The sequence below is a fragment of the Carassius carassius genome, chromosome 30 (genome assembly GCF_963082965.1).
Source record: "Carassius carassius chromosome 30, fCarCar2.1, whole genome shotgun sequence".
In the NCBI taxonomy this organism is placed as follows: domain Eukaryota; kingdom Metazoa; phylum Chordata; class Actinopteri; order Cypriniformes; family Cyprinidae; genus Carassius; species Carassius carassius.
In genome coordinates, this window is record NC_081784.1 from 6,945,117 (window position 1) to 6,971,737 (window position 26,621).

Here is a 26,621-nt window from a genome sequence, read left to right on the forward strand (position 1 = left end):
GCTCCAGTAGGGAAGGACTCAAACAGGGCCGTTCAGCTCCACACCAGGGTGCATGTAAGCCGTCCACGCTCCAAAATGTTGGATTGTTTGGCTAATGCCAAACTGAAAACTATTACAGCACTACAGATCTCAGGTCATTTTAAGATCTGATTCCTCTCACCAGCCTGTCAGTACTTCCAGCTTCCCTACAGGAAGACGTGACAGAGCCGTATTCTCAAAGACCAGTGAATTTGAGAGCAGTTTCTTCTCTAGTGCAGGCAGAGCTCTTAACTCCCACCGCTAATCCCATAGAGCTACTAGCTGCATGCTTTTCAGTGTGACTTTCTGTGCTTTTATCTGCATATTATCGTCTATAGTTATATATCCTAAAACTACACTGACCTGATTAGTCCATACTGCCTTTTGTTATAATTTTAGCTTTTCTATTAATTATATCTATTACAATTGCCCTGATTTTATCTCACTCCATTTTCTGAACTTCTCTATCAATATTTGAGGCACTGAAATTGTTTTGTTAATGTATTCACCTGTTTCTTTCCCCTATTTTTCTCTGCAGAAACCACAAATCTAGATGTGTCATAACAAAGAATCATCACAGGCTCAATGAAATAGGGCACAGGACTCAAAGATGGCAGGAAAGTCTTTTTTTCTCCAGAAGTTTCTTTCAGTTCACAAACTTTGTGTCATAAAATCAATATCTTATCAACCAGCTTTTAATGTATTGTATAGCTTATTCAGCAGCACCCTCAGATGAACTATGGTGCATACAGTATATGATAAATACATGATGAGATTTGATATGCATAGGCAGGGATGACAGGAAAATAACTATTGATCGATGTCAACATTCATATAACAGAGGGATTTCATTAGTTTTAAGATTACATGAGTAATCATTATATAATTAATTTTGTCTAAACATGCATGTTTGTTAACTGATATGTACAGTAGATCGCATTGTTTTCTCTAAATAAGTTGAATACAGTCAAAAAAAAAAAACTGATTTAATTTTTATCATCATCACTAAATGCCCACAACATTGTTTTAAAATGAATATTAAAATATTGCACTGACTGTGGTTACATCCTAGAAGGGTTTCTGCAAAAGAACTGCTTGAAACTTCATGTGTTAGAAATTCAGAATACGATAAAATAAATTATTAAAACTGCACAGATGTTATTTACATTTTTCTCTGATTTTTTAATTCTACATTTAATTTTTAACTCAACTCAAATGCATGAGTTTAATTGGAATTTAAAATAAATTATGAATTTATTTCTGAAAGGTGCAGCACACTGGTATGATTACTGTACATGATCTATATAAAAGTATATAATACTTTATATTTTTATGCTGAGACACATGCCTCATAGCTTGTTTGATTGAATTTTCACACTCATTTCTCTGAATCTAAGCATAGTTGAACCAAACCCATCTGCCACAAAACAGATCATAGTTTAAGAGACCTCAACCTCATTTTTTATTTTTATTTTTCACAAAATAAGTATGTTTATTGTGTTTTGCCTTTGTTGGGTTTATATGTCTCCATCATTTTATATACTTTTGTTTGCAATTAAATTAAATATGTGACTAATCATCATCCTGGTGAAATCACAATTAAATTTCTGGTATTTGGCAGTTTAGACTCTTATCTGGCATTTCAGTTGAGCAGCATTGTTTTGTGTTCAGTATTTAATCAAGTGTCAGACCAAAGACTAACTCACAAACCACATGCCATATATATATATATATATATATATATATATATATATATATATATATATATATATATACATATACATATATATATGGGAGCATACTGGAACATATAATGCAATATAACATCTAATGCTTAGACTAAATAGATAGATATAAAATATAAATAAATGTATATGTGTGTGTGTATAATATTGTTATGCAGAATAAGGCATTAGGATGTGCTTAATAAGTACTTATAAACAGCCAGTATGCTAGTAATATGCATTTCACAATTGCCTATATTTTCATCATAATTGTATACATATAGCCTATTGTTTATCCGTATAAATGTGTATTGTACATATATGACCTAACTAACTTGCACTACTATATCTTACAACTATATAGCCTACCACATGTACATATAGTATATACATAAACACAAATATATATACAAATACTATGAAGTGTGTTACTGAATTTAAAATTACATAAAAGTAGGCTATATAATGAAAAGCGGCAATTCCTTGTATTTAGTATTTTGTAATATAGTAACACAATATATTTATCTGTATTCCGTAATTTCATTAAATAGTTATAGTAATACATTGATTCTTAAAATATACGGAAATATATTTTATTTGCATAAGGGAAGTATATGAAATTTCATCTTCTTTATCAAATCATTCACATATTATGCGCAATTAGCTGATTCTAGGCTTTTCTACCGCTGAACCGGACATGAATGAAGTGATCTATTGTTCCTGCAACGTGACAAAGACCTGAAATCATACTGATCTCTGACACAGCAGGTTTTTGATGGCTCTGTAAAAACGGAACATCATTGCTTTCGGCAAGGTGACGGATGTACTCATCTGCCATAATTCACATTTAATATCTTAATCCCAGAGGTCCATGGAGACACGTCCTGTGTGTCCTTGCCATGTATCCTTTCCTCTTCACTCACCATTAAGCACCACGGCTACGCTCTGTTTCCCAACAGGATAAAACATGAATGAAGCAAATACCACAAACAAGGATACACCTTTTGAAAGATGAAACTTGAACATTAGCGCTGAACCGCAAACTACATAATAGCAATTTGTTCTACAAAACATCCAAAGAAATATGTCTGCAACACTTTATGAATTAAAATGGAATTAAGTTCTAGTTATAAAAATTGGATTCTGATTTATTTGCAATGGTAAATGCAATCGTTATGCTAAAAGGTAAACTGTTATTCTGTTTTCATTTATTTACCCGTCAATCCAAAACCATGTAACTTTTGATTGACCTAGGGTGAGTCAAATCAGAATGTTGACAGAATTTTTGTTTGTAAGAGAACTGTAACATTCAGAACCTAAAAACCCCTTGAATTGCTATTTTTGTGTTGGGGAAAGGGGTTTTGAGATCTGAAAGTTCTAGTATGTTTTTACTGAACATGAAAATTTACTTTTGTAACCTTCTTCAGGTACAGCCTCCTGGGAGAAAACCAGTTACATTATATAATATTATTTTTAAACAGAAGAGCTCTTCTAGTATAATGATGGCAAATGCTGTGCCAAATTGGTTTAGGTTTACTGTTGTTTATTTCAGCATACATTCTTCTGTGTAACAATGTGATTCAGACTTTGGAGATAATAAAGAATGAGGCAGTTAAAATCTGTATCTGGACAACAGCACACCACAGTGGGTTTATAAATACCAGAACACAGCACAACACAGCAAGAAAGAAAGATAGATAGATAGAAAGAAAGAAAGAACAAAAGAAAGAAAGAAAGAAAGAAAGAAAGAAAGAAATTACATGATTATACAATAGTAGCAAATAAGAAAAATTACATATATATATATATATATATATATATATATATATATATATATATTAAATGACCACAGGATCGCATAACATAATAGAAGCATAACTGAGATTATGACAAAACCTTAACATATGTAATACATTGATTGGTTGGAGTGAGGATTGGATTAGCTCAGTTTTCTAAAACCTTAGTCGCTGTCTAAAATCATGAGCATTAATTGCAAAGGATTATTTCAAACTTGTGTACCAAATCTTTTAAGTGTCATGTCAATAAAGTACCCGGATCAGCCCAAACCACCTAATGTGGTATTTTAAATTAATGAACTGTACGTGAAAACTGTACTTTCTGTTAAAAGATTTTTATGACCATGTACTACCTAAATTTTGATGTTTTACAATGCATAATGCTGAAACAATTGCCTGGAACAATAGTCAAAAATACAGTTTAGCAGTCATTATGAAAATATGTGATCACAGAATCAAAAATGGTATACTACTGTTATATGGTGATTTATTCATGAGAATCATAATACACAGCCTCCTGATCAAACAATGAAGTTCTTTGCACACACACACACACACACACACACTGATTGATGAAACAATAGTAAAAGAATAAGTGTGGCCTAATATAATGTCATCTTAATGGAAACCAGTTTGATTTCCGGTTTCGGTTTGAACATGACACTGAAAATGAACCAAGAGTATTATTATCAAATTCATCATTACACATTTTCTGTTCACTGAGCTCATTATGGTTTGAGTGTCATTTCTCACAACAACATAATTATATCTGTTCATGAGCTATTTCTCTCAGGACCCGGTGAGGGAAACTGTGAGAACAAGTTCCATTAAGAAGGTGTTTAGTCAGCAAACATTACTGTCATCCTAGTACAAAACCTCTCAAATACCATCCACAGAAATAAAACTCTTTGCAGTTTCTTCCTTTATTTTTTCTCCTCCAGATTTAAGGGAAACACACAAAACTATGGTTTCACAATGGACCAGTCAGATTCAAGTATTTCAGAAATATAATGTGATAAGTGGATACAGAGCTGCACTGAAATTATAAACAAATTATCTTTACATTCTCACATTTGCTGCTACTCGTAACTTCATGCAATCATCATATATGATCATATGCAAGTAATTTTACGGAAGATAGGGGTTTGTAGAAAGGACAGCAGATTTTTTTAGTTCTGTCACCACCACTGGAATGACACAGTAAGACAATGTTTGATAAATATTTCATAGTTTCTTTACCACAAGGGGTTCCTCTGAATCTCTCTGTGACAGGTAAAAAGCTCAGATGAGCTGCATTGATGTAATGTTTTCACATTTTCTCTTTTACCAGCCTTTCCAACACTTTTGCACTAAACTGCTCTGACAATGTACCAGCCCAGAAATTAACTTTTTGTTAAAAGTTTGCTGATGTTTTGGATCCTTTGCATAATTTAAAATCAGAGGAATGCACGAATGCTGTCATTCAAACATAAAATAAAAGTAATCCCATGAAATCATTATTGGACATTTGAGGTTTTTGGTTAATGCTCGTTAGCTTTGAGGGCAGGTGCTAGCTAAAAAAATAAACAAGCAAAAATACACATTTACATTTTAGTCTTTCTCTTCTGGGAAAATGGACCAAAAATATTGATGATTCATTCTGCAGTCCAGGGTGTCTAAATTGAGGGCAACTAAAAAGAGACTATTGGTCAACCACCTGTCTCTGACAGCAAGCTGCAAATCATAATTCACAACTATAACATAAACTAACGCCTCCTGTATATATATATATATATATATATATATATATATATATAAAGATGAGCCATGTTCCTCAAGCCCGTTTAATGTCCCTTTCAATAGGAATTGCATTTACAAAGTACAAAAAGCTGCTTGAAAAAAAAAAACAGTTCATGGGGTCTTGAAACCTTTGTAGGGTGAATACAAACTGGACCCTAAGAGTCACAATGAATCGGAAGTACCAGCAGATTTACGCTTTGGCATTGTGATGTACATCTGAGTGTAATAGACAGTGGTGTATAAAGTACCTGAAAGTCATACTCAAGTAAAAGTACAGATATCTTATCAGAAAAGAACTTTGGTAGAAGATGAAGTCACCATTTAGAATATTACTTGTGTAAAAGTCTTAAAGTATGTGATATTTATTGTACTAAAGTACAAAAAGTATTTTTTTTTTATCTTAAACGTACTTAAGTTTTAAAAAAGTACAAGTATTCTGGAATGAAAGACACTAGTACATAGGGTGACCAGACGTCCTGAAAAATTCGGGACTGTCCCGAAATCTAAACTGTTGTCCCGAATCCCGAATCTGGCCCTAATTGTCCCAAAAATTATACTAAAGCAAAATCTTCAGTAGTTATTGTCTGATAAACATTAAAAACTGTCCTCGGAGGTTGAGTCGTCCTGCAACCAGCCCCGTTGGCTGCTCATTGGCTGCAGCATCTTTTTTCTAAGTTCTAAAAAAATACTAGGCACGATAATAATCTATCTGCACAAAGACAATATGAGACACTCCCCTTACCCCGTCCCGAATTTAAGCCAATCTCATCTGGTCACCCTACTAGTACACTAGTAGATGACGTGCTTCTTATTCTTATTCTATATATATATATATATATATATATATATATATATATATATATGGTACTCTTTGTGTGATATAGATTATGTTATCTATCTAAGAGCAGAATCCAAATCTTTAGTACTTATCCTGCTTGATCTGTCTGCTGCTTTTGACACGGTTAACCACCAGATCCTCCTATCAACCCTACTGGCAAAAGGCATCTCAGGAACCACACTTCAATAGTTTGAGTATTATTAGATAGGTCCTTCAAAGTATCTTTGGGCAAACTTTTTTTAGGAGTCTTTCAGATGCCAGACCACTGATTCGTCAAATCTGATTTCCTGTAGTCCGTGTTCTTCTGATTTCTGACTATTGTGTAGTTCACAAATTCATGCTTACATATAATTAGCTGAGGTATGGTATGCGTATTTGTCGTGCTGTCCGGGGAAGGGCTCCGAGCTTGGGAATGGCTCGAACCTAGAGTAACCCCACCCCCCCTTCCCTGTTTATTTATAAAGTGAACTCAAAGTGAGGAGATAGGGTGGAGGAGGGATGCTGATAAACCGTCAATGAATAGAGGTAAGTCAGCGATATTTATACTATGGTATTGATTACTTGATTGTGGTCCACCTGTGTTGATTAGGCTAAGTATCTGACACGCTCCTCCCTAATCGTGTTAATAAAACATCATTAAGTAACAAATATGCTTTGGGGAAATTTTAATTAGGAAATGTATTGGAGTAAAAGTAAAAGTTGGCTGAAAACTCAAGTACAGATACTTAAGTGCTGTAATGAAGTATTATTACGTCGTTACAATACACCACTTGTAACAGATTATTGAAAAAGAAAAATGTAGGTTGGGGATTTGGCTCAATGCATCGGTTGTTGATTGGTGTGAAATGTGTTTTAACTGACATCAGCGGCGATCTACAGCCAATGAGAGAGCAAGATGCATAGCAAGAGAAATCCAGGAGGAGTTGTCCCCGCAACCATTCTCTCCTCTATATTCTTTTTTTTTATTGTTTTGTTTCTTTTTGGTTTTTGTTGTAAATCACCACACAGAGAACTCACAAGCTTCTTCTTTTATACTACCACCATTTCCATTGGGATGAAGTGATCTTAAGACTTTGAAAATCATGCAATGCATGGGTGGAGTAACAGTGGGCTTACTTTTTCGATGGAAATGAAAAAAGCAAAAAAAAATAAAAAACTTAAAAGCAATATACTGATTTTTAAAGCCACTATCTGTAGCGCCTATTCATTTATTTCATCTGCCAAAGTACCATAATGTATGAAACGTATTTTGGCTATACTGTATGCAGTTATTGATATTATGCATATCTGGATACTGCATATTGGAATTATGCAACAAAATCAGCATGCAATATATATTTTTTCATGAGTTCAATTAACATTATAAATTAATTGTCAGGCATAAAAATGTGGAGAATTCTTCTGATACTACACTTGTGATCTGTCCACTAAAACTTTTCAGATACTAAGCAGGTCTGTCGTGAGACAGATGGTCATTTCAATCTCTAAGTAAACATGGATCATGCAACAAAAAGTAATCTTATTAGCATTAATAGTAAAGTCAATCTATGCCATGTTTTAACCTTCTGGTAATTAATCATCACGTGTTGACAACATAATATACACTTAGCATTATGCTAATTATGTGGTACAATAAAAAGGTCAGCAGAGTGTGTAATATCTCACACAATCCCTGTTTAGTGGGAAAACCATTAACACAGAGCATTTTTATTGCTGGGAGGTAACTGCAAAATCTTTTACAGGTTGATTGCACACTATAATGCAAGAGGCAATTAGATCAATCATGATTTGCCAAGAAGGACAATTCTGAGTAACTGTGTTCTGCATTCAGATTCTTTTGCCCATTTTGAGCAATATGCAGCAAGTGTTTAAAGAACATAAAAATTCTGAATGTACGTAGGAGGTTCAGGGATGAATTCATTCTGTCTTATGAATTTTAAAAGATGACGACAGTGTCTTTCGAAGCATCATCACTTATAGTAGTCACTGATATTATGGGTAATTGCATTGGTTTATCACAGTTCCTCAGCACTTCATGACAGTGTACATTAATTGCCTAGATACACAGCAATAAACATTAATGTAATATTAACAGTTTCAAATTAATAAGACATAGTATGGTGAGAAATATATAGAACTAATGAAGCTGGTAGCTGATTAGTATCACTCTCTGTATTTTTTTAAATACATAATGCAACAACCAGAAATTCCCCAGATGCCACCTGTCTTAAAGGGGTGGTAAGACGCGGTTTTTCGAAGGCTTGATTGTGTTTGTGGGGTGCACTGTAACATGTGTTCATGCTTTGTTTTTTAAAAAATCGCATTATTTTTCATATATTTTACCTTTACTCTACACTGCTCTGTCCCTCCTTGTAAAACGGTCTGATGGTTTCCGGGTTCTATGAAGCCAGTCCCACAAAAATAGCAATGGGCTCAGATTGGTTAGCTGGCCCAGTGTGTTGTGATTCGCTAACCGCCTAGAGCACGTTTTTCGGTAACGTCACGCCCCTTACCTTTACCAGTAGTCTGTGCTTTGGTGGTATTAGAAACAATGGCGTCAATAAAACCATACCAATTTGAGCCCGAATCGGACCCAGAAAATTTTAATGAAGATGAACGAGCAGAACCTGTTAAAGAACGGCGTTTAAATGACGTTTCAGAATGGTATGTTTTTTGTTGTTGATATCTAATACTTTTTTAGATACGCTGTAATTTAATTGTACTAATTATAATAGTTGATGTTTAATTTATAACATTAATAAGTGTTTGTCTATTAACAAAAGTGTATTCAAGAACCTTTTTTATTTAAAAAAATATATATATTTTATTAGGTGTACATGTAATAACTGTGCAAAAAATGCCAATTGAAGAGGAAAACATCTGCTGCAAAGAAATACAGAAGGTAGTGTAATAAGCTATTACCAAAATTATGCATAACGTGTTAATAGTTCTGTATAATTCTTTTTTCATATTTAAAAGATGAACATAGGTTAATTGTACAGCATGTTCTCATTGTCTTACATTACTGTTTAGGTTGTAAAGCGAATGATGGAGGTTCCAGACCCTCCTAAATGTATGGTTGAGCATCCAGGTTTTGAACCAAACTGCTTAAATCCGTATACTTTGCAAAATATCAATAATATTTACAGAGCTGACTATGGACCAGTGAGACGCAGAAATGAAGAGGAGTAAGTATTTATTAAATTTTATGAAATTATGTTGTGTAAAAGAACATAAATAAAAGACAATAGATACAAAATATATATATTTACACATTTATATTTACTATATAGTTATTCAAAGACAAAAACTAATCAAAATATACATTTTTATCAAACATATTTTCACATCACATATACATGTTTCCAATATACCACTGGTTTTATACACAATATTGAGGTTTTCTATTCCTGTCATAGGCGTTTCCGTTATCTGGCCTATCGCAGATTTGTCAGCTGGTGCTGGGGCTACCTAGGACGTAGTGTGAGGGTTGTCATCCCCTCATGTGTTGTTAACCGGATCCGTCTACAGTTTCCTGATCCAGCGGGACAGTCTGTTGGGTTCCGGCCACCCCTCGACTGAATCGTGACACACACTGGGCAATCACCTCTTCTTTGGAAAGTTTTTCATACTGTGATGACAGAGGAGGTGGAATGGGGATTGCATGCAGCTCTTCTGCATATGGCTTGGGGTCCACAAAGACTTTATGTAACAGAAGGCTCATAAGGTCATCGACAAAAACAGAATACTGAGTCACTCTATGGTTTTACATAATTACTGATAAATAATCTACCTTTGTTTTATAATTAACATTTGTGTAATATTTATAAATATTTTTTGTAAGCTTATATTTATTTTATTATAGCTTTTTTATATATATATTATTGTTAAGAAAACAAACTTACTGTATGTTGGTTCTATTTTCACTGGCTTTGCTGTGCATTCCCCTTTTTTGGACTTTGGAAAAACGATCTTATACACAGCCTGTCCTTCAGTTGTTGTTGCCTGCTCACGGTTAGCATTTTCATTATAGTGCATTGCTGCAAGATACAGCCTGTAATCAGTGCACAATCCATAAAATATGAAAAGATTAGTAGACTGTGTTGTGACAAATAAACAAACAATTCAGAATAAGAGACAAATGTTCAATCAATGATTATAATGGTTTCTTTCTTGCAAGAAAGGCTCACAGTCGCACAGTCAGTCAAGAGAATGTGAGTGCTCGCCAAGATGGGAGGCTTTATAGCTCTTTATATCTCTGCTACTCATATCATAGATAACATACTGTAGGGCCACAGGCAAGGCTCCTAACCTATTTAACCTTTTTCTTCCTTATTAGGAAAGAACATCATTTATTATAGGTAAAGATCATTAATATTAATAAAATAATGAATAAAAAAAACATTTCCATAACAATTGTTAGAAACAATGCTTATAAATATTACTGAATATGTCAAAGATTATTACCTGCACAACATTCCTATGAAAGGGAAAATCACGTTCTTTGGGGCAAAACGCAAAATCAGACTGTGGAAAGCCTCCAGTGATGACGTCTGAAAGTTGTGGCTGAGCTTTTCTATATCCTTGAGAACTCTCTTGTTGTATAATAGCTTTTCCACTTTATGGAGCGCTATTGATCCTGTAACCAAACAGATAAAATATGAAGAAAATCTCAATTTTACTAGTTTATTGTCATTTTATTGTCATTTGTCTCTCTATACAGTCATACCTGGTTGGATCCATTTTTTTGGATCCCTGGAAACTTTGTCTGGGTGTTCACACTTGGGGAAGAGGTGGTTCTCATGAACATGTACATTTTGGATGTGGTTCTGCAGTGAATTCCCCTTCGCCACCTTTTCTGGCCCAGACTCAGAGGAAATCGCACCCCAGTAAACATGGTTTTTGATGCTGTGCAACCATTTTTTCAGCACCTCACAGTCCTTCATTTTTGAAAGTTTGTCAAGTTTCTTAGATAAACCTGTACAAAGTAAAAGCTTGGTTGTACAATCATTATTTCAAGATAATCAAATTACCACAAAAATAAAAATGTACATGTTAGGTTGAACAATTAACTGAATAAGAATCAATTAATAATACAAAGATAAATAATTACCTTTCTCAAAGTGCCACACGTCATAGAACTGAGTGATATTGCAGTCCCTCAGGTACTTCTGAATCTGCGGATGGCGATCGGTGACGATGTAGTCAACAGCTAAACCATTAGACTCGAGCTTATCGAGACAACGCTTCAATCCCTCCTTTTCCATATGATAACTTCCACCAACCTCGTTGCTCTGTTGTTGGGTACACAACATTTCAAATGTATAAACAGAGTAGAGTATAAACAATAACAGATAAAAGAAAATGTAAATAAATTTTTTAAATGCTTAATTACTAACCTGAACTAGTTGAAGATCCAGAATTTTGTTGGTTTCCATGTGCATAATGGTGTAGCTGCCAAATTTTGCTGAGTGTCCTATTGTAAACATCATAATCATATATAGAACATTACTGAGAACATCAGTATCATAATATTTTAGGAAAACTCAAAGACTATAAAATAAACGGCGTGATTTTTTTTAATATACTGTAAACGTACCTGGCGTGTCAGCACGCATATCTCCAGCCACAGCAACATTTCCTCCCTCTTGAAGCTGTCCTATAAGATTCAGTTGATCTTGGTTCCACTTGTGTATTATGGTAGGCTCAATGAAATTCCGGGCATGAATCCTAAAAGTTACGAAATGCATCACCTGGAGCTTCATGGCCTTGAAAATCTATTAACATAGAAATCATACAGTACATACATACTGAAACAACACAGTAGTTTTTTGTGAATTTTATTGTAATTGTAATACCTTCTCTAGTTGTTTAAAAGATCCACCGGTAAAATACGTTGCAGCAGACAATAGCAGGTTTCCAAGTGGGGTACTCCCTACAATGGGCTGGCTCTGCCACTGTCTGTAGTAGTTACACTTTTCACAAAGCTGGGTGAATGCAACAAAAGTCCCCCTTCGTCTGATCTGGACAACACACTTTGTCTTACAAATTGGACAGGACACAAACAGCTCTCGAAGACAGCTTTCAAAAACAATGTATTTGTTATCGCTGTGGTCGGGCTGTGGATCTATCCTAAGGCAATATAAAAAGAATAAATATTAGGAAGTTGCTTTCATGTTTTATATATTTTTTTAAACACAAATGTATTGGTAAAAAAGTGTGTAAATATGTATTTATATCTTACGCCAATTCTGATTCTTCAGTAACAACAGAATCTGGGTTATATGTGGAATTGGTGGGTTCGACATTTAATTCTGATTCTTCTTCCTCATCTAACACCAGATGAGGTCTCTTACTGGGCCTGAAGACTGAGCCCCTTACTGGTGTTGAAGACAGCTGCACATCAGGAAACATCTCAGTTGTTTGGGTGCCCACATCAGGAAACATCTCAGTTGTTTGGGTGCCCACATCATGACCATAATATGTTGCCTGAATGCCTACAAGTACAAAAAAAAGTAAAAAATACAATTACTCATAACCATCTGTCATGCTATTACAATTTTTTTACAGTGAGAAACATAAGCCACTTTCTAATACACATAAGTTTCAGTAGCCGGTATAACAATTATAATAAAAAAAGACAATGTGTACTAGAACTGGATATGATAAAGTAACACAAACACATTTAATGTCTGTATTTCATACCTTTGCTCCTTAAGTGGAAACTGCTCAATGTACCCATTGAAAGTTGTGTGCCCAATGATCGCATCTTTGGCTTTATCTCTATGGCTACAGTTTCGGTCTCTATAGGGTCTGACTGACATCCAACTTCATGAAGTGTAGATGTAGTGGGGAGCTCTTGGGAACTCGAACCCTGCTGAGATGTTGTCTGTAAGAAATAATGACAATATGTAATCAATGATCAAATTACAGCTTAAAACATACATTTGTCATGTAAAATAGTAGGAAAAAATTAATTACTGGATAATAATCATTGGACCACAAAAAATAAGCTTCATAAGCAAGAATTTCATATAATTGTTCTAACAAATTATATTAGTCATCAAAGGGATTTTTTTGATTAAAGAGTGAAGATCGGTACTGAATGGAATCGTTACTTTTGTATTTTTAGAACGCTTATAGCCAAATATCTGTCGCTATAACTATTAACCCAAAACGAACACTAAACATTGGCTTTACTATAGTAGCCAAATCAAACACAGAACCATGTTTAGCATGCCTGCAGATAAACAAACATGTAGATAAACAATACATAAACGCTCTAATCAAATAATGATATACACTAATTCCAAGTTCGCGGTTGAGATTAAGAAAAAACGTTTGTAACGTTAACGTTAGGGGTTTGTCGAATGCATGAATGAGCATTTAACAAACTGGTTTGCTGAGCCAAACAGCGTTGTTATTTGTTCACTTCCTTGATACAATGTACAATAAGCAATACAAACTATTACAGTAAAACACATCAACGAAAAATAAGTCATACTTACAGGTTGTGGCCCGTAAACAGCTTCTGTTTTTAAAGTTGGAACTGCTCCATCTTTCAGGACAAGCCGTTGGGCGAATCCTGCATTGAACTCGCAAAGATTGTGGAAGCTTTCCTCCGTAAAATGAGCAGCACAGAGAGCAAGATTTGGGTAATAATTTTGAGGGACCGAGTTAAAAATAAATTTTAACCATTGATCCCTAACTTCCCCGTCCCTAGGAAGGCTGAACAAAGTGGACCTGCAATCCGGATGAAAATAACAGCGTTTCGTCGGCATCGCGGCAATGACACTCCAGCATACAACAACTCTTCTCAATCTCCACAGCAATATAAAATGGCCTCGCTCCCCACCCCGCCCCCCCTAATTTATTATTCTCGGAGGAGGGGTTTTGGTCTTAGTGACGTCAGCAACCCTGGAAGGAATGTCGTGTAGTCCCTACCGGCCGTTTGCTGTAGTCCTTAGAAATGGATTTTTTAAAAGCAAATATCTCCCTTTGCTTAAAACTTTGAACGTTGTAACTTTGCAGATGTTGTTTATGCTCAAACAGGAACATTACACACTAGCTAAAGTTAGAAAAGTGAAATCGTGTTTTATCACCCCTTTAAATTGAAAAAACATGAAAAGAGTTTCTGAAATGTTTCAGGTCAGCTTGATTCGCCTTTTTCAAACGCAACCGGAAACTACGTCACGCCGGGTAAACGGATTTCCGCCAGAGCTGATACTACGTGTTTTGAAAATGGAGCGGTATTTCACAACTTCTCTCTCGACACTGCCTCGACTCAGATTTGAGGATGTAGACAGAATTGTTGGACGGCACTCAACAGTTAAAGAAACAAGGCTGAGCAAGGGCTATAAATTCTTCGTTGAGGAATTTATTCACAAGTATCAAGGTAAGTTGACAACTATCTCTGGCGTTAGCACTTGCAACATTACGAAGCTATGAATTGCTAACCATTTTTATGTGTTCAGTCTCTAATGTTGTTGATCGCATGGTGGTAGTGAGAGCTAGGTGTTATCGATCTATGAGGAAAAATGAGGAGCCCCACACACTTGAGGTTATAATATGCCTGTTGGCTTATATGAGTTAGTCAGATCGTTCTGATATCAAGTTACTGCGGTTGCAGTATTTCTATTTTTATTTCCCTTTATTTTAGTTTCACCTGTCTTAAGGTTTTCTTTGTTGGTTTTTAGTTATGTCTATTTCATTGCTTCTGCGGTTGCAGACTACAGCTGTATTTCTTGCTTTTGCTGCTGTTTGCAGATTTCAATTAACAGCACTTAAAGGGATAGTTCACTTCAAAATGAAAATTCTGTCATCATATAACGGTACAATACTCACCCTCAAGTTGTTTCAAACCTGTATGAATTTATTTCTTCTGCTGAACACAAAGGAAGATATTTTGAAGAATGTCAGTAACTAAACAGTTTACTGGTCCCATTGACTTCCATAGTATTTTTTCTTTCCTACTATGGAAGTCGGCAGGAGCACTTAGTGGGTGTTGACAAATATGGCAACAAATACTATGAGGGCAACAGAAACTTTTTCAGTATTAATTTACATTTTGAAGTGAATTATCCCTTTAATGTAACTCACAGCATAAAATTACAAATAATTAGCTAAACTATCGTCTTCTCAAACAGGTTTCATTGGAGACAGAAGAGGTTGTTTGTATTTCTGCCTATATGTGCAGCTGTGCAGCTGGTAAAGGGTTGTGCAACCATCTGACAGCACTTTTGTATCAGACGGCCCACTATGTGCAGCTGAATTTGCAGTCTGTCCCACCACCACTGGCCTGCACGAGTGAACCACAGAGATGGCATCGTCCAAGAACACAGGCATGTATTTTTCCTTTTCTGCAATTGGTAAGAACACTATAGTATCAACTCAAACAAACAAGTAAGTACATGTTAACATCAAAGCATTATGGACTAATAATGCACAAGAGTGCAAATTAAGTAACAAAGGTATAAATAAACATCACCCAAGATTAATACAATCTGTTAACTGTTATTACTCATTATTATTTCATAGTGACTAAATGCATAAACTAATGTCAATATATTATATAACCTTATTATGAAGTGTTTCCAGAATACTTTAACACTGCATTTGTTTGTTTTATACTAAGGGAGTCCATCCAGAAGCAGTGAGTGAACTTGTTGTCCTGAAGCCAAAGTCAGTTGGGAAGACTGGAATCAAGTCTACCCTATACAGGGCTTACACAGGTAATACACAACACTGTATGAGTACACGTGTACTCAGCTACAACTTAATATGTTCAAGACTAATAGTTTGTATTAATTTCTTTAGGTCCCCTTCCAGATCCAGATGTCTTGGCTTCTGGTACAAAACTGAGTCAGATCCATCCCCGGCCTTTGCTGGCACACATACTAGAGGGCATGTCAAAAATAGAGTTGGTCCCCTCACAATTCGGTCCTGTGCCTCGTGGTAGTCCACTTTCATACCAATGTCCCCCTATAGCTGCAGATGTTCCTGTTGTTAATTTCCCCCCACTACCTGTGCTTGGCTATCAGCTTGGCTGTAATTTTAAATATGTGCCCACACACCATCAATCACTTCATCTGGAGTCTATAAAGGTTACCCATTGTTCCGCTTGTCAGATTGAAGAGGCCACAAGACTACAGTCAAAATGTACTGCTTGGGGACAAATGCGGCAATCAAGGGTTACTGCAAGCAGGTTCAGGGAGGTTTGTCATGTACTGGGGGATTCAACTGGTCAGTCATTAGCGCTAAGAATCATCAAGGGTACGAGGCAGACAAGTGCTATGAAACGTGGCCTCGAACTTGAGCCAGATATTTTGAGAAAATATTCTGAGACAGCCAGTGTTAGTGTCCTACCATGTGGTTTTATTATCAATCCAGAAGCACCACATCTAGGAGCCAGTCCAGATGGACGAGTGTATGATCCATCTGAAACATTCCAATTTGGCCTAGTGGAGGTAAAAAGCACATCTGCTGATAACATTGCCCAGGTTCCATTTATGAAACTACAAAGAGGACAAGCCAAACTTAAAGAGACCCACAAGTACTACTGGCAGGTTCAAGGCCAGCTTGCAGTGACTGGTCTACAGTGGTGTGACTTTGTGACTGACACAAAATCAGATTTCACAATACAGAGGATCTGGCGAGATGATGCCTTCATAGCATCAATGAAAGACAAGCTAGACATGTACTATTATAGTGTTTATATGAATGTGTATCTTTCAGTGTTATGAACAGGACAGTTTCTGTTCATTTTCTGACCTTTGGATTTATTCTTATAATGGTATATATACCCACATTTATGTACAGAATGGTGAATACATGCTTATCTTTTTAATTTGATCTTGTGTAATATATGTGATTATATGTATGCATACACATTTACTAATTCTATATGTATTTATATTGTGTGAATAAAAATGAACAACAGAACTGAGTTGACATTTGTTTTTAATGAATTCTTATTAAAAAAAGCATTTTGTTGTCAACTATTTCATTGTGTCTGTCAAATTATTTTCAGGAAACTTAGTATAAACAATGACAATATACATTTGATCAAATGTTACAGTACAAAGTAAAAAAATAAAAACAATTTATTTAATTATGTTACCATTAAACATTTAAAGTATCACTACTATTGTAAAAATTAACCTCAGTGTAAATATCTCATATTTATTATATTATACATATATACTTGTATACATTTACTCCTCAAGAAACATTGGTCCCTGGTAATTAATCATAAAACAGCAATTATGCCAGATCTGATTGATGCTTCCTGACAAGGTGAGTGGCACAACAGAATCCCAAATGTGGTTTTCCTTGACCCTTCGAATGACCCTTTCCACCAGAATTCTGAGGCATGCAATGGCCTGTGTTTTTTCACAGTCCTGTTTGCTGAACTGCTTAGCACGTTTGAAAGGTGGAATGATCAGTCTAGCACTAACACTGGAGAGCATATCCTCGATTGTGAACCCCTTGTCTGCCATGACCTCATCTCCAGGTTCAAGCAGGTCCAAAATGCCGGACTTCTTTGTGATCTCTTTGTCGGAGATTGAACCTGTGTAAAGCTGGGAGATGAAAGTCATTGCACCACACGGAGCTACTCCAACCAGACCTTTAAATGTTGTAGTGCTCTTGTAGCTGGAGAAGATCTCTGAGTGGAGTGTCAGAGATGTGGGGCTCTCACAGCGGATTTCTGTGCAATCCAGGATGACTCGCAGGTTTGGACAGAACAAACTGTACTTATTTGGCATGGAGAAGCATATTTGTTGCCTGGACATCCAAATAGGTACTGAACCCAACACAAAGAACAGGTAGTTAGCCCAGGTGATAATGGCCCTGCTCACTGTGGCCACGCTTACCCCGAAAATGTCGGCGATTACTTGTTCCTTCAGTCCAGCAGCTACCCGACAGGAATACATGAACAGTTCATCTATGAGCTGGATCTTCCGTGCAGGGCTAGGGCTTGGGAAGGCTTCCTGTGACATCCTCTGTGCCTTAGTCCAGTACACAAGATTGCTGGCAGATGGGCAAACAGATTCCCAGAACACCTGGAAAACTTCCTGTGAGGGAAACTTTGTGTAATATTTCGTTGTGTGATCAGAAACACAAAATCTGCTCATTGTTGTTTGTTTCTCTAATGACATTTTCTGCAGCCTAGCCTCCAGGTCTTCAATGTACTGCAGAGCCTCATCTAATGCACCTATAAAAATGTAAAATAGTATAGTTAGCAACTAATTACGTATATTTGTATATATATATACACACACACATGTATGTATATATATATATATATATATACACACACACACTATATATACATATATATATATATATATATATATATATATATATATATATATATATATATATATATATAGTGTGTGTGTGTGTGTGTGTATATATATATATATATATATATATATACATACATGTGTGCGTGTATGTATACACACGTATATATATATACACACACACACACATACATATATATATATGTATGTGTGTGTGTGTGTGTATATATATATATATATATATATATATATATATATATATATATATATATATATATACACACACACAGTCTACACTGTTATCACCGAAATACACAAGCAAAAGTCAACATTAGTGCTTACCAGCAGGTGGGCGTGCCGCGTAGTCATGTTCCTCAATATGACTGGATTCATTGGATGCATCTTCTGTGACCACCGGCTGCTCCTGAACACGTACATCCGCGCCAAGTCGAACGGCAGATCTCTCAAAAGCTGATAGTCTTTGAGGGAGTACATAGAAATTATTCCAAGGGAAACGACTGGGAATGGCACCGACTTTTAGCCGCGAACTTCCTGGAATGTAGTCGTCAGCGGTAAAATGCTGACTGCAGACATACGTGCTGCCTCTCCGAATGACGAACGTAGACCCTTCATCCCGTCTAATAGCGATGACCCATTTCTTTTTTTGGTCTTCGTTCATTGGAAACCCGTGAAAACTCAAATAAGGTTGTTTTTGCTTAGAATTGCTGCACTGAGGGACGCTACAGCAACACCTATTCTTGGTCTCGGCCATTGTTGTTGTCACCGGAAGTAAGTTTACCCGGCGTTGGTGAGCACCGGAAACACAAAACCCGGAAGTGTGAAAAAGGCTTATCGATTGAATGAAAGAACTGAAAGATTGAGCGACTGATTCATTAAAAGCTTGTCTCTTAAAAGGATTGGCATTTTCACAGATGGCAATATAATTCACAGGCGATATTTTCTTAATTAAATGTAAAAAAAAAAAAATATTGCAGATAATAAGCTTGTGTATCTAAGCATCCCTTATGGACACATTCTTGCCTTGTTTTGCCAGAATATGTATTTCAGTCTGCCTCTATGGTTTTAAGTGATAATGAACAAAACGTTTGAATACAATACCAGATATTTGAATATGTTCTGCATTAATTAACACTATAAACAAACAAAATTAGCTTTTAACATAAAAAAAAATGATATTAAATTAAATGTCAAAGGATCTCAATTAGCATGACAGCCTTGTTTGAGAAGATACATTTACATTTAACACCAATTAAGAGGAAAAACACCATAATCTGGGTTTCATCTTTCTCTTTAATCTGACCAACATAACACAGTAAATTTCTTTTGATATTTTGCCATAGAAATGGTATCTTGCATTCACCACTATAGAAATGTACCCAACTATGACGAAATCTGTTTCTAAGAACCCCAAAAATACGAAGGATGTCCATTGTGTCAAAATAGTAATGTAGGGTTGTCACAATACACTGCTAATTTGCTGGAAAAATTAGCTTGTCACTGGAAAAGCTACACTTTTTTTTTTTTTTTTACAAGAGCTGACCTGTCACCCTTCCTAATAAATGCTGTAAGGTTAGTACTGCGTCGCTACTTCTAGTTAGTTACTCCGCAGCACTGTTGAGAATATACCAATATCCTTGTAGGCCTGACATTTAGCGTGTGCCTCCATTCTAGCAGAGCCACAGTTCCTGGACTCTGATATGATGAAAAAGGTGGTAAGAGGCGTTTTAAGGTCCAAATGATGATGCTAGTTTGAGGAGTCACATGGATAAATGTTTACTTTACACTGCTATACATTCTCATAAAGACACCTGAAGGTCAATACTTCTCTCTCTAATGAAGATTCCCTGTGCTGCAGGGATTAGAAATATGGGTAACGTTCAAAGCAAAAGGGCAACTCGTTAATCTAGCCTAAAACTGAAGGAAAACCCATAGTGCTAAAGCTGAACATAGGCAAGTGCCCTAGAAATAAAGTTATTTATTTTTTTGCATGCTCTGTAACATGGACCCCTCCCACTTCGCTGGTTAAAAGATCGTTTGTAATCAGAAATGTTGTTTATCCAAGTGCTCCAATAAACAAACTAATGTGAACATGACTGCAAATACCATGATCAAATAGAATACATAATCTCAGATGGTCAAAACAAATATTTACATCATAAACTCATAAAAAGAGATGGTGTTTTCAAGTCACAGAGGAATAAAATGAGGAATAAAATAATTGCCCAATCACTGACTGAATAATTTGACACAGTTTACAGTGTGTCAATTTATCCTTTTCATTCATCCATGCATGAATTTCAGATACTGTACATTTTAAGATATTTAATTCTTTGAGGAGGCCCCAAATGTGCAGTAGAGCTTGTAACCACATTGAGAAACAAATTGATGCAGTCAGCTGTATTGGTTCACTGACTGGTCTTTCCATGCCAAACCCTGTGTTCTTTCTATTGTGTGTGCAACTGCACATGTGTATCCGGAAATCGCATTCACTGAGTTTGAGGGGCATTTTCAAATAATCATTAAATCACAATTCTAACAGTAGTGCTCCACCAAAATTTTAAAGTAGCAAGTTTGATAAAGAACTTATTTCTCGAACTACAGTACGTTCTGTAGGTTTGCAGACATGTCAGTTTCACTATCTATCTATCTATCTATCTATCTATCTATCTATCTATCTATCTATCTATATATATATATATATATATATATATATATATATATATATATATATATATATATATATATATACAGTATATAGTATAGACACAATTCTTTGAACTGTCATGGAAAGAAAATAAATACTCTCCATTTAATGACTACAAATAAAAGCAATCAGCTATGGTAAAACATTTGCTATAATATAACAAAATATTACTGACAGGGCCGTCGCAAGTGGGGTGAAAGGTGGTGATGATTATAGGGGCCCACGGTCGAGGGGGGGCCCCCGGCGATCTCAACCGTCTGGCTGAGGCCAGCCTAAAAAGACGCTCAGGACAGTTGATAGACCACTGCTGCGTGTCGTCACGAAAGCTTATCATTTTCATATGTTTTTAAGCCTGGCTACTTTCTAATTTAAACATTCAAAAGAGTTTAAATCATTCAAACACAAGACGCGGAAAAGCTCAACTCGCGCTGTGTTCGGTGCGCACGCGAAGAGAGAGTCGCGTCTCACGGACAGCGACACTGAACCGAGCTCTCTTCTGCTAAGTTCTCCTCGAAGTCCCTCCTGCACCTGAACGAACAAATATAAATCGCAGTTTAAACAAACAGAAAAGGATGTGAAAAAGCCCATTTCAGCACAGCGGTGTTCTGGTGTTCAGGCTCAAGCAGAGAGATGCGTCTCAAAACACTTGAACACCGAATTTGCCTCTTTTTGCTCTTGTACTGACAAAAACATACAGAATATGTCAAAATACCCATTTTGGAAAGTATGTTAGAAAAAACTGTCGGTTATGTCTTAAGTGAAAGTGAACAGCTGAGAAAAAAAATCGGATGTGTAGCCTATTATATTGGATGCATTCATTGTCTCCATTCATTGACCGTGCCTGATTTAGCTACTGGCTGCTGTAATGTTAATCCAAAAAAAAAATGAAAGAGAGAAACTCACTCACTGCTCTTGACTGAATTACTTCGTAGTTTTAACAAGAATGAGTGCACAGTCAAACCAAAATTTATTTTTTTACATTTTAATAGTAGGTGCAGGACACTATAATTAATGTAAGTGAGTTTAGCAAAATAAAGCGCGCTGTGACATTACCAAAAAATCTTCATACAGTGGAGTACTAGTGAAATTGATAGAAAAAAAATGGGACAAAAAATTATTCAGACACTTTGACCTGACCATGTTTTGCTTACGTGTTTTTTTTTCCTGAATTGCTAATGCAACCTTTTCACACCACAGACTGAACAAAATTAAGCATTGCTTGGTAATTGTTCAACAAAGAATTGATAGTTGTGTAAATATTGTCATACTAACAACTGTCTGAGGTTTTGGTTGATTGTAATCCATTACACCCCTTTCTATCAAAGTTATCTGACATTTTCAAGATGAATTTGTTCTGACACTGTTTAACTCTGAGATCTTCTCATATTTTATTGCCATTTTATAAACTAGAGCAAATAAACTGTGATAATGTAAGAAATGTTGAAGGTATCTGAATAATTTTTGGTTTGACTGTTAATTAAATTTTTACAGTGAAGACTATGCAGTGCTATTTTATATTTAATTATTTGTTTTCTGTACCTGGACACCTACAAACATGAGACAAATTAAACATTGTGCAATTAGCACAAATAAATAAATAGAATGAACATATAAATTAAACAATTTCAAACAGGGACCACTGGTACAACCTTCACCGGGGCCTCGCAAACCCCAGCTACGGCCCTGATTACTGATGCATGTTATTGCAAAAAAAAATAAAAATAAAATGTTGATTAGGTGCTTAACTCGGTTAGGCACACGTGTTCTCTAGTTTTTATTGACATTCAGGGACAGGTTGCTGCTGAGCCCACATGCAATCAAAACCTTCACCTCAATCTGTATGGAGCTTGATTATTTTCAGTTGCTAGTCAAATCACAGTAAATTACACGATGTAATTATGCAGTTACTGCTATAATTGGTTGAACAGTCATGTGTGAATGGTTAATACCGGGTGCCCAGTGATCACAGTCAGTGCAGTTGATAATTTGCTGATCTTCACAGGTTTGCTTGTTAGAAAGTCCTGTTGCAGACAGAGTTGCTCAGTATTAGATGGCCAATAAGGGCATCAGGTTGTTTACAATACCAGCAAAAGACTGGTTGTTAGTGGGACTAGTCAATTTAGTAACTGCAGTAGAAGACAAAATTGACTAGTCCCGATGACAACCAATTTAATGTGTGTGTGAAAACATAAAAAATAATAATACTAAATGCTATTAAAAGTGTGCTAGTGTCACAGTGTCTGGGTTGTGTCCCTGGGTTTCCACTAGATGTCCTCCTTTCTCACGGTGTCTGTCACCTTATCACTTCCTGTCTCCTTATTTGGTCACCTTCCTCCTTGTTTAGGTAATTGATTGTTCCCCACCTGTCTCCTGTTTCCCCATCATCCTTTTGTGTATTTATACCTGGTCTGTCTGAGTCTTAGTCACGGAGTCCTTGTTTAATGTTGATGTTTATTCATGTCCGTCATCTTGCCTTGCCTTGCCTTGCCTTGCCTTGCCTTGCCTTGCCTTGCCTTGCCTTGCCTTGCCTTGTCTTCGTGTTTTGTTTATGTTTGGATTTGTTGGATATCGACCCCTGCCTGGACTGTTTATTCTTTGGATTGCCCCTTTAATAAATACATACCCGCAATTGGTTCTCTCTCCTGTGTGTTCTCTGTAACACCGAACGTGACAGAAGGACTCCGTCGCACTGAGATCCAGCGGTATGTTTTTTTCCCGTTCCCCAGCCAAGATGGCGGAGCGGAGAGCTAAGTATCTCCGGCTGATCGCTCTCCGCCAAGAGGGCAATGAGGTGGGTGCCCTGGCACAGGTGTTCTGGTCCCTGGCCGAGGGTATGGGATACAACGATGCGGCCTTGAAGGACTACTTCAACGGCGGGCTGGATGATCCAGTGTCTCAGGAGGAGATGGTACATTTAGAGACACTGGACTACTGGGAGTTTGTGTACTATGTGCAGCATCGGCTTCTGTGGAATGCCCCAGCCACTCCGGTCTCTTCCGGTGGGGCGGTCCCCAGCCCAGCACCACTGCTCAAGATGGCCGCCAATCCAGGGCCACAGCACAAGATGGCTGCCAGCCCAGAGCCACAGCACAAGATGGCCGCCAGCCCAGCGCCACAGCACAAGATGGCCGCCAGCCCAGCGCCACAGCACAAGGTGGCCGCCAGCTTGGGGCCACAGCACAAGATGGCCGACTCAACGCCTGAGTCTCCAGATAAGGTGTCACCGGCTCGCCAACATAGAGGACGGAGGAGGAGGAGACAGGCGTCTACCGTTCCTCAAGGCCCAGAGGACGTTCCCGAGGCGGTGCCCGATGCTGTTCCGGAGACCGAGGCGGTGCCCGATGCTGTTCCGGAGGCCGAGGCGGGGCCCGATGCTGTTCCGGAGGCCGAGGCAGGGCCCGATGCCGAGGCGGTGCCCGATGCCGAGGCGGTGCCCGATGCCGAGGCGGTGCCCGATGCCGTTCCGGAGGCTGAGGCGGTGCCCGAAGCCGAGGCGGTGCCCGATGCTGTTCCGGAGGCCGAGGCGGTGCCCGATGCTGTCCCGGAGGCCGAGGCGGTGCCCGATGCCGAGGCGGTGCCCGATGCTGTTCCGGAGGCCGAGGCGGTGCCCGATGCTGTTCCGGAGGCCGAGGCGGTGCCCGATGCCGAGGCGGTGCCCGATGCTGTTCCGGAGGCCGAGGCGGTGCCCGATGCTGTTCCGGAGGCCGAGGCGGTGCCCGATGCCGAGGCGGTGCCCGTTACTGTTCCGGAGGCCGAGGCGGTGCCCGATGCCGAGGCGGTGCCCGATGCTGTTCCGGAGGCCGAGGCGGTGCCCGATGCTGTTCCGGAGGCCGAGGCGGTGCCCGATGCTGTTCCGGAGGCCGAGGCGGTGCCCGATGCTGTTCCGGAGGCCGAGGCGGTGCCCGATGCCGAGGCTGTTCCGGAGGCCGAGGCGGTGCCCGAGGCCGAGGCTGTTCCGGAGGCCGAGGCGGTGCCCGAGGCCGAGGCTGTTCCGGAGGCCGAGGCGGTGCCCGATGCCGTTCCGGAGGCCGAGGCGGTGCCCGATGCCGAGGCGGTGCCCGATGCTGTTCCGGAGGCCGAGGCGGTGCCCGATGCTGTTCCGGAGGCCGAGGCGGTGCCCGACGCCGAGGCGGTGCCCGATGCCGAGGCGGTGCCCGTTACTGTTCCGGAGGCCGAGGCGGTGCCCGATGCCGAGGCGGTGCCCGATGCTGTTCCGGAGGCCGAGGCGGTGCCCGATGCCGAGGCTGTTCCGGAGGCCGAGGCGGTGCCCGAGGCCGAGGCGGTTCCGGAGGCCGAGGCGGTGCCCGATGCCGTTCCGGAGGCCGAGGCGGTGCCCGAGGCCGATGCTGTTCCGGAGGGCGATGCGGTTCCCGAGGCCGAGGCGGTGCCCGATGCCGTTCCCGATTCGGTGCCCAAGACCGGTCTAGAGTCAGGGCTAGTTCCTGTTGACCGTCCAGAGTCGAGTCAGGTCCCAGTGGACTCTCCAGAGTCAGGGCCAGTCACTGATGACCTTCCAGAGTCAGGGCGGGTCACCGTTGGACGTTCAGAGTCAAGTCAAGTCACTGGGTGGGCTGCTGCTCGGGCCTGTTGGACTCCGGCATCGACCACAGGGGGGTGGTGGTCATCCGCTCCGCCCTGGGGGACTCTGGCGTCGACCACGAGGACGTGGTGGTCCTCCGCTCCGCCCTGGGGGGCTTCCGCTCTGACCACGAGGACATGGTGGTCCTCTGCTCTGCCCTGGGGGGCTTCCGTTCTGACCACATGGACGTGGTGGTCTTCCATTCCGCCCTGGGGGGCGTCCGCTCTGACCACGAGGACGTGGTGGTCTTCTGCTCCGCCCTGGGGGGCGCTTGCCCTGACTACACGGTTGTGGTGGTCTTCTGCCCCGCCCTGGAGGACTTTGGCCTCGACCACAAGGACGTGGTGGTCTTCTGCCCCGCCCTGGGGGGCTTCATGTTGTTTTTTGTTTGTTGTTTTTGTATTTACTCCTGTCCCTGTTCCTCTCTGTAGTCTGGCCCTCCATCCCTCCCCCTGAACCTCCTCCAGTCCTCCTCCCTCCTGGTCTTCCTGTTTTGTGGTTACTTTCTGGTGCCTGTTTCCAATGTCTTTCTTTTCTGGCCCTCCATCCCTCCCCCTGAGCCTCCACCTGTCCGCCTCCCTCCTGGTCTGTTTTGTGTCTGTCGTGGAGCGTCTGGGAGCCGCTCCGTAGAGGGGGGGTTCTGTCACAGTGTCTGGGTTGTGTCCCTGGGTTTCCACTAGATGTCCTCCTTTCTCACGGTGTCTGTCACCTTATCACTTCCTGTCTCCTTATTTGGTCACCTTCCTCCTTGTTTAGGTAATTGATTGTTCCCCACCTGTCTCCTGTTTCCCCATCATCCTTTTGTGTATTTATACCTGGTCTGTCTGAGTCTTAGTCACGGAGTCCTTGTTTAATGT

General features: G+C 39.0%; 2 protein-coding genes across 2 annotated transcripts; both read right to left on the minus strand.

The window, feature by feature from the left end:
* Positions 1-9,666: 9,666 nt before the first annotated feature.
* Positions 9,667-11,842, minus strand: LOC132110290 (uncharacterized). Its single transcript, XM_059516860.1, has 8 exons — positions 11,755-11,842; positions 11,555-11,631; positions 11,269-11,449; positions 10,885-11,133; positions 10,623-10,794; positions 10,150-10,209; positions 10,061-10,092; positions 9,667-9,857 (listed from the first exon to the last, which is right to left on the minus strand). The coding sequence occupies exons 1-8, from the start codon at positions 11,771-11,773 to the stop codon at positions 9,667-9,669; spliced, it is 981 nt and encodes a 326-aa protein (XP_059372843.1). The 5' UTR covers positions 11,774-11,842.
* Positions 11,843-11,914: 72 nt separating this feature from the next.
* On the minus strand, positions 11,915-14,005 carry LOC132111103 (uncharacterized). Its single transcript, XM_059518273.1, has 5 exons — positions 13,664-14,005; positions 12,861-13,044; positions 12,591-12,652; positions 12,400-12,551; positions 11,915-12,287 (listed from the first exon to the last, which is right to left on the minus strand). The coding sequence occupies exons 1-5, from the start codon at positions 13,934-13,936 to the stop codon at positions 11,996-11,998; spliced, it is 963 nt and encodes a 320-aa protein (XP_059374256.1). The 5' UTR covers positions 13,937-14,005; the 3' UTR covers positions 11,915-11,995.
* Positions 14,006-26,621: the final 12,616 nt, after the last annotated feature.

Bases quoted from the DNA above. Each gene is read 5' to 3' on its own strand.
- LOC132111103 (XM_059518273.1), bottom strand. From the start codon at position 13,936: ATGCCGACGAAACGCTGTTATTTTCATCCGGATTGCAGGTCCACTTTG. The intron at 13,045-13,663 runs GTAAGTATGACT...TATTTCTTACAG, and splicing joins CTGTTTACGGGCCACAACCT to ACAACATCTCAGCAGGGTTC. The intron at 12,288-12,399 runs GTAAGATATAAA...ATATTGCCTTAG, and splicing joins ACTGAAGAATCAGAATTGGC to GATAGATCCACAGCCCGACC.
- LOC132110290 (XM_059516860.1), bottom strand. The intron at 10,795-10,884 runs GTATGACTGTAT...GTTTGGTTACAG, and splicing joins AAAAAAATGGATCCAACCAG to GATCAATAGCGCTCCATAAA. The intron at 9,858-10,060 runs GTAAGTTTGTTT...TGTTACATAAAG, and splicing joins GAAAATAGAACCAACATACA to TCTTTGTGGACCCCAAGCCA.